The following is an 11,809-nucleotide window of genomic DNA, read 5'->3' as shown; positions in this document are numbered from 1 at the left end:
AAAAAAAAAAAAAAAAAAAGAAGAAAAAAAAATAAAAAATTGTTCAAACAGATTTGATAACTTTGTTTTATTTTGTAGCTTTAGGGATAGTTTTGATGAATTCTGGGAGTCTTGAGGAAGCTATCCAGATTCTGCTGAGTGTGATAAAGGTAAGACTACCATTAGATTTGTAGATATTAGCAGCTATACATCTATGCTGGAATGGGTTTATAAGTAAAGGCAGTGACATTAAATACATCACATTTAGGATATGCATCAGGTGGAGAATGATGATGATTTATATCCATTTAGGATAGTTAATTGACAAGTTTTAACATACAAACTTCAACGAGTAGGTTACCAGTATACATGAAAATTTTATAATAATAACAAAATGAAAAATTCAATATTTCCAGTAGATGAATATTGTCAAATTCTGCTTTACATTATTTGTTGTACCACTCTCTTCACACTTAATGTTCATCGTACAAGATTGTCACCATTTCAGCTTTTCACTAAAGGACAATGAAAACAGTCATACAAAATCTTATTTTGATAATTTCCAAATGAAATATTTGCAGGAAAACCCCAATACAATGGCAGCCTATTACATCCTGGGAGTGGCTCATGTGAGGAAAGGTGTCCAGGTTTGTACTATTAGTATATTTTGTATATACTCTTGAATAACAGAAAGATTGATGTATAATGTTGTGTTTTACGATTTATGTTTATGTCACCCTGGTAAAATACTAGCTGCTTCCTACCGGCACAGCTAGGAAGAATTTCTTTTAGCTAATTTAGTAGAGCGTAAGACTAGTAAACCAGAGGTCCCGGGTTTGACTCCTCATGGAGGCATTGAATAAAATAAAGACCTCTGTTACAATAAACATGTGAAAGGTTGTATAGGATCTGGTGTGGCTTCAGGGTAAAATTATTTGTTGAAGGAGGGTCATTGTCACTAGACATTCTGGTCAAGGTCAGTAGGCATTGCCATGTCAAGAAGTCCAGATCATAGAATCAGAAGTTTTGAGTTGCTGTAATTATAAAGAATCAGTAGTATTATCTGACAAATATATGTCTTTCTGCTGATTTATAACATATTTGGAGTATTGTGAATAAAACATTCAATCTGTCCATTAATTCTTTGTATAATAGTATCTTGTTACGTTACAGGAGAGAGGTAATGCAGTGAGTGCCATGCGAGACTTCACAGAGGCAATTCAGAGAAGTACCACGCATTTTGAACCATATGCGCGACGGGCTGAGGTAAAAACAAACGATACAAATATATTTACAAAATTGGGTAATGGGACCTACATATTATGTAACTGCACATGACTCTGTACTTCGATTCGAAGATCAAGATCATAGCAAAGGCTCAAAGGTCAAATGACTCGTGCTTTTCCAGGTAACAGGGTCATGAAAAAACCTTAGGCTATAGTTCTTCCACACCAAAGTCTGTAACTCCGAGGTCAAGATGACAGCAATGGTGAAACGACTGCGATTCTTGTATGGAACATAATTTCTGAACATCAGGAAATTGTTTGATCAAATGTATATTACAGATATAATATATATGCCATCCTGACTATCTGTCTCACCACACACAACCCTTTATCCCTAAATTTAAGGTCCAACACAAAGTTTAATGTCATTATTGAAACACTTTGCTACTCTTCAATTTGAACTGTTAAATATTTCATTATGAAACTTCATAGATATATATTCAAGAAGTAAGAGGATACATCTGAGATGTACAGTGTGTCATGCTTCATGTTAGCCTCAAGGTTAAAGTTCAGTGGAGATATAGCTATGTGAGCCTTTACTTTGGTTTACCCTTCGTAAGGATTTAATGTAAAGCTTGCATAAGGACAGGCTGTAAAATCTGACTACTCAGTAAGTACTGTAAGTACCCATAGCATTGGTTTTTAAATTACACCTAATGTCATATGCAAATATTGTTTTTTTGTGCAGTTGCACTTGGCTTTAAAAGATTACAATGAAGCTCTGAAGGACCTTATAAGGGCAGAGGAGTTCCATCCTGACAGTAAGGTATACTTCATGAGGGGAATCATTCACCTACTTCTGGAGGTAAGCTCATCATAAACATCATATCTAGACATTATGAGGGCCCTGTATCGGAGATACGGGTGCCCTATAGTAATCACTCTGTCTGTCTGTCTGTCTGTCCGTCCACAAATTTTGTTCCTGGCTAATAACTTTGGTATTAATTGACCGATTTACATGAAACTTGGTCAAGATGTTCAGTTCACAAAAATACACACTTAGGTAAAAAATCAAGGTCAAAGGTCAAGGTCATAAGGTTAAAAGGTCCAGGTCAAATTTTGCATCTTTTCACTGATAGCATTTTGTTATGACATGATGAAACAAAGTTGATCAGAATTAAACAAGGAGTCAACTGACCGAAGGTCAAGGTCATAGGGTCTAGGTCAAAGGTCAAGGTAAAATTTTGTAGCTTTTCACTAATGAGCATTTATGACATTATGAAGCAAAGTTGGTCGAAATTCCACAAAGAGTCAACTGACTTATGGTCAAGGTCACTAGATCAAAGGTCAAGGTCAAATTTAGTATCATTTCACTGATGAACATTTTGTTATGACACTATGGATCAATGTTGGTCAGAATTAAACAAAGAGTCAACTAAAAAGGTCAAGGTCACTTGAACAATGTCAAGGTCAAATATTGTATCTTTTTACTGATGAACATTATTTTTATGTATTTATGAAGCAAAGTTGTTCAGAACTTAACACCAAGTCAAATGACCTATGGTCAAGGTTACGAGGTCCAAAGGGTCAAGGTCAAGTTTTGTACTTTTCACTGATGAACATTTTGTTATGATATTTTGAAGCAAAGTTGGTCGGAATCAAAGAATAATTCAACTGACCAAAGATCAGGGTCACTGGGTTAAAGGTCAAGGTCAATTGGGTCTAAAGGTCAAAGACAAAGTGGATCTCTGACTTTGACCCTGGCTCTTGATGGAGAAGGTATTTAAAGTGAAATAAGACATATCAAAGATAACAAATGAGTATTGCACCGGTATTTACATTTCTGTTAGCCTAGCAAATATGGAGGTGGAAGGAAACAAGACTCACATCATAGTACATGTTAAATGTATATTTTGCTTCCTTGTGATTCTTTTTGAAGTCCAAATACCAGACGTCAAGCTCAGCTATATGGGCAGATTGCTTCTTGATGATTATGGCGGATATATTGCCACAAGACGGGGCCCTTACTGACCTGTCAGTGTTCTAGTTATAATTATTATATTGAACATATAGTTTTACACCAACAACAGATGGAGGTAGTTAGCGTTACATGACATAAGATGTCATAGAGATCACTAGTTTTACACAAACATTAGACACATTCACAGATTTGGTAACTAGTACATCATATGTAGATGTGCATGGAGAAAGGAAATTGAAATGCAACTATTTTTTCTGGAGTTATGGCCCTTGACATTTTTCAGTGGTATTAAATAAGCTGATGCGCTTTAATTACGAATTTTGAAGTACAGAATGTTTTGAAATTGACAACGAACAATGGAAGTTACTAATATTGAAAAACTTTTTAAAAAGTTCTTGACCTATTCCTGATGTTTTACATTTAGACCATTACCTCAATATGTGTTAAATGTTCTGACACTGGAAGTATTTTTTTGCAGAATTTTGTTGAAGCAGAGGATGACTTTAAAATGAATTTGAACAAGGAGGATCACCTGTACCTACCATCTTATTACCATCTTGGTCTGACTATGTACTACCGTGGAAAAATCAGGGTAAGTCAGGGAGTCGAGAGCTGACTCTATACCCTAAGGTAAAATAATAGAGTCAATCAGGGTAAGTCGGGGAGTCGAGAGCTGACTCTATACCCTAAGGTAAAATAATAGAGTCAATCAGGCTAAGTCAGGGAGTCGAGAGCTGACTCTATACTCTTAAGGGAAAATAATAGAGTAAATCAGGGACATCAGTAGTCAGGGAGTTAAGAGCTGACTCTGTACTTCTTGGTAAAATCATGGTGAGGCATTGAGCCAAGAACTATCACTGTACTACTGGGATAAAATCAGGGTATGTCAGGGAGCCAAGTGTTCAATGTACACAATCCTTGATAGAATTTTTTTTAATAGAGGTGAAATAGAAAAAAATAAAATTACCTAAAGTGTTCAGAGTGTAAAAGAGCACCAGGGCCCAGTTGTTCAAAAGGTGATTAGCTTAATCAGTGATTAGCACAACTTTTAATTTTCATGTATCTTTAAAACAGAACAATTGAATTAGTTACAACTTTCCAGATATCAAATATTTAGCAGTGTAAATTTACAGGCACAATTGTGAGGTTTTACCTTGTATATTGACGGAATTAATGAAGGTTAAAAAACTAGGCCCAGGGCTACACTGGGGTTCAAACCCTTGGCTTAAGTAGGTATACCACTGCTCTAACTGACTGAGCTAACTAGTCAACAGTAGTGTCCTGACCCAATGGTGCTACAGTTATATCCAAAACAAAATTAAGGGGAGGTTACTGTATATATAAAAAAAAAAGCCAGCGCACACAGGGACACAGATCCTTAAAGTGAAGAATATCTCTCGACATTTAGAAAATTAATAGACATAAAATATTTTAGAGTCATTGGTTTTGTTAACTTTTGTTTGATAGTTCACTGTATAAGTAATATATGTTAAAATTGCTATTACCTAGGTAAAAGATTTGAAACATGATCTTTTTAACATTTGTAGTTGTGATAATCCAGTAATGTCTTCCTTTGTTGCAGAATGCCATTGAAGTTTTTAAAGAAGTTTTAAAGATCAAACCTGATTATGTGGATGCTTCTACAAGTTTAGCTCAAGCTTTCAAGTAATGTAATCCATTTCTGTCTCATCTTTTATACCATTTTGTCTAAATTCATCATTTCCGTCTGTTTACAGAGAGTGTGCAGAAAAAGTTTAATCAGAAAAATCTTGTAAAATGTTATAGAAAGTTCATTATCTACTGGCCCTCTCTTGCTGAAGCATATTAATGCCTTGAGTTTTATACTGGACCTTGGTATTTATTCACTTTGTTTCTATGCAGTAATTTCATCGTTATTTCCTCCATTATAGAGAATTAGGTAATCTGCGAGCTTCTCGTGGTAAGTTCAACCATTCCCTGAACATCAACCCTAGTCACAGCCAGTCACTCCAGTTGAGAGGAAACATGCTTTACCACAGTGGAGAAACTGTAAAGGCAGCCCAAGACTTTAAAGTAAGCTCATCAACACAAAGCAGTTCTTTATATTCATGTCAGTTATATGAAATTCTGGAAATGAGAGTTTTACACAAACATTAATGATTTTATGGGCTCTGAGTCTGAAAGTAGTTAATCCATATATTAGAAAGGCTTCAGGATGAAGACCTGGGGCTCAATCCCTTTGGTCGGAATTTTGTTTGTTTGTTTGTTAATAATTGAAATAATTCATTCATTGGTCCATACATTTTTCATAGAAAATATTCTGATGCATATTATATATTCCTGTGAATTTCCATGTGTATATATTCTGTATTCTGTTCAAATTTTTGTTCAAATCTTACTGCACCTGAATCAAGGAATCCCTAATTTTAGGAAAGATCAGCTAAAACATAGGCAGTTATTGATTTCAAATTTATTTGTTTTCTTAAATAATTTTGTAAAATTCCTACAGAAGCATGTGATGATTTGTTGATTTGTTTTTGCTTCAGAAATGTACAGAAATAGACCCAGAAAACATCAACTGTCAGTACATGTTAGCACTGTGTGATGCAGCAGTGGGAAAGTTCTACGATAGTGTCAAAGCTACCACAAAAGTCCGTACCATTCAGTCGTGGGTGTTAGCCATGTAAAACTAAACAATAGCATCGTTAATGTACTTTACAATAAGATAACAATTTATCATTTCTGTGAAGAAGAAAATCTTCCTGATGGATTCTGATTGTTTATAAATTTCCAAAATTTCAACGTATCATTAATGGGGCAAGTATATATGTTACCCTACTATGATATTTACTGTGTACTGGAAATTTCTTGCCCACTCAAATATTTGCGCTTCGCCGTTCAAATGTGTATTTGACCAATGTTCATTTCTCTTTGATACATATCTACTAGGTAAGGTACATCGTGAACTAATGTTCACAGTTATGGTAAATTTACCAGGTAAATTTACCATGATTACAAATGGCAAAAAGGGTATAGTTAAATTGGGGCAATTATTTCTTGTATACAGTATATCTTTTCCAAAGTAGTTCTATGGAGGAAGACCATATGTCTAGACACGTACAGAGGCAGGGTCTTAGTTAGGTTATATGGCCATTTTAAACATGAAAAGTTAGAACAGTAACTTTATTGTGTATATAAAGTGAGGTCACATTTTAAATTTTCTGTCTTTGTAATCTATTGCCATCAGCAATAAATAGCAAGACTAAATAGAACTTCAGATAATTAAAACAGTTTTCCATGTTATGCTGTAGTTTAGTATCGTCTATTAAAGGTAATTTTGAGAGAATTGTAAACAAAGCATAGGAACATTATGGCAGGTATCATATAGCCTGAAGTCTATAGTTTACAACACATCTTACGTCCGTATTACTTATTGCTTGTCTTCTATTTCAATAGGTTATGGTGAAAAATTCAAACGTTATGAGGGCTTCACCAGAATTTTTAAAAGCACATTATTTAAGAGGTTTGTATTTTATGAATTATTTGTGTTACATACAAACTTGTTCAGGAATCATCATTATTGTTTTATAAAATAAATAACAACTATTTTGACAATTTATGATACATTCTTTAAATAGAAATAGTTATTAGTTTATGCAAAATCCGATTAAATGCCAGTTATATTGAAAACAGATATTTTTATGTTGATTTTTCCCATTTGTAGAATATGTGCGGTATCTACATTCCCACCTGGATAAGCCCATCCAGGACCTGAAGCTGGACCAAGATTTATCGGAGGAGTTCAGAGATCACTGGGCCAAACTTTTACCATTCAAGTTCAGAAACGCCTATAAAGAGCAGCCCGGTTTACAACCAGATATAAAGTGAGTTGGTTTCTATACGCTAAATGGAACCTAGCCATCTTTCATCACCATCATATGCGATGGAAACTCAATGAAAATCCTCTAATGGGTGGTAGAGTGGCACAGTGGGTAGCGCACTTGCCTTTCACCGAGACGGTAGGGGTTCGATTCCCCGAACAAACGTGAAAAGGTAAGGGGTCACCTGCACTACCACGTTGGCTTTCTCCGGGTACTCCAGTTCCCTCCCACATTAAGACCCCCTGCGCACTAACGTCCAGGCCAGCAAGAGTGATAACTATAAGTTGGAATAACTTGTTTCATAATTTTTCTAAAATAAATATAAATAAAGTTTATATTCATAAAATCGTATGTTACATTGTGTAGTAGTTTGACTAGCAACTGAAACCACACACTGGTATTCAACAAAATATCAAAAGATATATGCAGTTATAACGTTGTGAATGCAGTAAACCTGTGATTAGATTGTAGACTTGTAATGCTAGATTGACATATTTAATGCTGTGGTTTTTCAAAGAAAACTTAATTATATGAAAGGCTATCTTTTGAGAGACCACTAGAAATAGAGAGGTTGGTCTCTGTAGACAGATCTATCTTTTCTTTTCTCGTAAGCTTGTTTTATTGAAAATCTTATATCAATTTGTTTCAGAGATGTTGTACTTAGCCAGATAAAACAATACCCTAGCAATATACAGAATCTAATATGTAAAGCAGATAAAATAGGGATGTTGACCCAGGTGAATACAGATGGCTACACTCCCAACAGAAAACTTAATATGGCCATGGGATTGGCATCTATACATATATCACAAATATTAGAGGTAAGTACTGTTAAAACAAGTAATGCAAACCTGCTAACCTCATGTCACTCCGTCCAAGAAAAATCTTTTAATGTCCATTTAAACATACATGTCATGTATGGAAAACAGTTAGCGTTACTGCTAATTGATCTTCTATGGTAGGTAAAAGTAATTAAACTGATGTTTAATTCAACTTTTTACAATTATTTGCTTAAATCTGAGACATGCCAGGATCCCATGCTACACTTTCAAATTGTCATATGATTAATCTATAACAGAAAATTGTGTACTGACTTTATTTGTCTTCGCAATATATATTCATAGTCAATTGATTGGTGCCCATACATTTTGTAAATGCACAAGTTGAAGAATAAGTCAGTTTGAACGCTTGTTTGATGTGATGTAAGCACCAATGTCTATTTTCTATTACAGGCAAGATGGAAAGGATTACGACAAAATAAACAAATGGGTAAATAAATTTTCAAATTGAATTGAATAATTCATAGAATTTTACTTGATCAGTAGAATATTGTTTTTAGAAAACTTTGGAGTAAAGCACAATCATAAAATCTTTATAATAAAGCTGATGCAGTAGTAATTTCAATTCATTCTTTTTTTTAAATCCTGTAAAGGTAATAGGGCTTTAGATAAAGTGCAAAGGTTATATGTTGTGCAAGAATTTTCTCTACTTACTGGTATTGCAATCGAAGTAATATTTTTAGTGTGAAAGCCAAACCTTTTCACTTTAAGATTTGAAATAGCTTACAAGGGACTACTGCAGAAAGTTATATTTATTTGGAATCTTCAGCTTTGAGTGCAGGTTTATGACATTCCTGTGTATGTAATCATACGTTTTATGTAACAGACCGATCGTTAACGTGGAGAGAGATTTCTGACATCCCTGTGTATGTAATCATACGTTTTATGTAACGGACCGATCGTTCTCGTGGAGAGAGATTTCTGACATTCCTGTGCATGTAGTCATACGTTTTATGTAACAGACCGATCGTTCTTTTGGAGAGAGATTTCTGACATTCCTGTGTATGTAATCATACGTTTTATGTAACAGACCCATCGTTCTTGTGGAGAGAGATTTCTGACGTTCCTGTGTATGTAGTCATACGTTTTATGTAACAGAGCGATCGTTAACGTGGANTTATAGCTAAAGTAAGTATCAATGAACTACATTGTCATTACTTATAGCTAAAGTAAGTATCAATGAACTACATTGTCATTACTTATAGCTAAAGTAAGTATCAATGAACTACATTGTCATTACTTATAGCTAAAGTAAGTATCAATGAACTACATTGTCATTACTTATAGCTAAAGTAAGTATCAATGAACTACATTGTCATTACTTATAGCTAAAGTAAGTATCAATGAACTACATTGTCATTACTTATAGCTAAAGTAAGTATCAATGAACTACATTGTCATTACTTATAGCTAAAGTAAGTATCAATGAACTACATTGTCATTACTTATAGCTAAAGTAAGTATCAATGAACTACATTGTCATTACTTATAGCTAAAGTAAGTATCAATGAACTACATTGTCATTACTTATAGCTAAAGTAAGTATCAATGAACTACATTGTCATTACTTATAGCTAAAGTAAGTATCAATGAACTACATTGTCATTACTTATAGCTAAAGTAAGTATCAATGAACTACATTGTCATTACTTATAGCTAAAGTAAGTATCAATGAACTACATTGTCATTACTTATAGCTAAAGTAAGTATCAATGAACTACATTGTCATTACTTATAGCTAAAGTAAGTATCAATGAACTACATTGTCATTACTTATAGCTAAAGTAAGTATCAATGAACTACATTGTCATTACTTATAGCTAAAGTAAGTATCAATGAACTACATTGTCATTACTTATAGCTAAAGTAAGTATCAATGAACTACATTGTCATTACTTATAGCTAAAGTAAGTATCAATGAACTACATTGTCATTACTTATAGCTAAAGTAAGTATCAATGAACTACATTGTCATTACTTATAGCTAAAGTAAGTATCAATGAACTACATTGTCATTACTTATAGCTAAAGTAAGTATCAATGAACTACATTGTCATTACTTATAGCTAAAGTAAGTATCAATGAACTACATTGTCATTACTTATAGCTAAAGTAAGTATCAATGAACTACATTGTCATTACTTATAGCTAAAGTAAGTATCAATGAACTACATTGTCATTACTTATAGCTAAAGTAAGTATCAATGAACTACATTGTCATTACTTATAGCTAAAGTAAGTATCAATGAACTACATTGTCATTACTTATAGCTAAAGTAAGTATCAATGAACTACATTGTCATTACTTATAGCTAAAGTAAGTATCAATGAACTACATTGTCATTACTTATAGCTAAAGTAAGTATCAATGAACTACATTGTCATTACTTATAGCTAAAGTAAGTATCAATGAACTACATTGTCATTACTTATAGCTAAAGTAAGTATCAATGAACTACATTGTCATTACTTATAGCTAAAGTAAGTATCAATGAACTACATTGTCATTACTTATAGCTAAAGTAAGTATCAATGAACTACATTGTCATTACTTATAGCTAAAGTAAGTATCAATGAACTACATTGTCATTACTTATAGCTAAAGTAAGTATCAATGAACTACATTGTCATTACTTATAGCTAAAGTAAGTATCAATGAACTACATTGTCATTACTTATAGCTAAAGTAAGTATCAATGAACTACATTGTCATTACTTATAGCTAAAGTAAGTATCAATGAACTACATTGTCATTACTTATAGCTAAAGTAAGTATCAATGAACTACATTGTCATTACTTATAGCTAAAGTAAGTATCAATGAACTACATTGTCATTACTTATAGCTAAAGTAAGTATCAATGAACTACATTGTCATTACTTATAGCTAAAGTAAGTATCAATGAACTACATTGTCATTACTTATAGCTAAAGTAAGTATCAATGAACTACATTGTCATTACTTATAGCTAAAGTAAGTATCAATGAACTACATTGTCATTACTTATAGCTAAAGTAAGTATCAATGAACTACATTGTCATTACTTATAGCTAAAGTAAGTATCAATGAACTACATTGTCATTACTTATAGCTAAAGTAAGTATCAATGAACTACATTGTCATTACTTATAGCTAAAGTAAGTATCAATGAACTACATTGTCATTACTTATAGCTAAAGTAAGTATCAATGAACTACATTGTCATTACTTATAGCTAAAGTAAGTATCAATGAACTACATTGTCATTACTTATAGCTAAAGTAAGTATCAATGAACTACATTGTCATTACTTATAGCTAAAGTAAGTATCAATGAACTACATTGTCATTACTTATAGCTAAAGTAAGTATCAATGAACTACATTGTCATTACTTATAGCTAAAGTAAGTATCAATGAACTACATTGTCATTACTTATAGCTAAAGTAAGTATCAATGAACTACATTGTCATTACTTATAGCTAAAGTAAGTATCAATGAACTACATTGTCATTACTTATAGCTAAAGTAAGTATCAATGAACTACATTGTCATTACTTATAGCTAAAGTAAGTATCAATGAACTACATTGTCATTACTTATAGCTAAAGTAAGTATCAATGAACTACATTGTCATTACTTATAGCTAAAGTAAGTATCAATGAACTACATTGTCATTACTTATAGCTAAAGTAAGTATCAATGAACTACATTGTCATTACTTATAGCTAAAGTAAGTATCAATGAACTACATTGTCATTACTTATAGCTAAAGTAAGTATCAATGAACTACATTGTCATTACTTATAGCTAAAGTAAGTATCAATGAACTACATTGTCATTACTTATAGCTAAAGTAAGTATCAATGAACTACATTGTCATTACTTATAGCTAAAGTAAGTATCAATGAACTACATTGTCATTACTTATAGCTAAAGTAAGTAT

The 11,809-nt window shown here is 32.7% G+C and overlaps 1 protein-coding gene across 1 annotated transcript in view; it reads left to right on the top strand.

Annotated features, from left to right (window-relative positions):
- The window catches only part of LOC110466067, a 40,784-nt gene extending 31,772 nt beyond the window's left edge, over nt 1-9,012 (top strand). The window contains exons 13-25 of the mRNA XM_021522343.1: nt 79-149; nt 561-626; nt 1,153-1,245; nt 1,954-2,070; nt 3,665-3,778; nt 4,769-4,851; nt 5,097-5,238; nt 5,712-5,816; nt 6,622-6,688; nt 6,890-7,049; nt 7,696-7,867; nt 8,279-8,315; nt 8,984-9,012. Of these exons, the coding sequence (XP_021378018.1) occupies nt 79-149; nt 561-626; nt 1,153-1,245; nt 1,954-2,070; nt 3,665-3,778; nt 4,769-4,851; nt 5,097-5,238; nt 5,712-5,816; nt 6,622-6,688; nt 6,890-7,049; nt 7,696-7,867; nt 8,279-8,315; nt 8,984-9,012 (1,256 nt within the window). The remainder of the gene's footprint in view (nt 1-78; nt 150-560; nt 627-1,152; nt 1,246-1,953; nt 2,071-3,664; nt 3,779-4,768; nt 4,852-5,096; nt 5,239-5,711; nt 5,817-6,621; nt 6,689-6,889; nt 7,050-7,695; nt 7,868-8,278; nt 8,316-8,983) is intronic.
- Nucleotides 9,013-11,809: the final 2,797 nt, after the last annotated feature.

The sequence above is a fragment of the Mizuhopecten yessoensis genome, unplaced genomic scaffold (genome assembly GCF_002113885.1).
Source record: "Mizuhopecten yessoensis strain PY_sf001 unplaced genomic scaffold, ASM211388v2 scaffold11115, whole genome shotgun sequence".
NCBI lineage: Eukaryota > Metazoa > Mollusca > Bivalvia > Pectinida > Pectinidae > Mizuhopecten > Mizuhopecten yessoensis.
The sequence above is the reverse complement of the archived record's forward strand: the minus strand, read 5'-3'. Positions and strand labels throughout refer to the sequence as shown.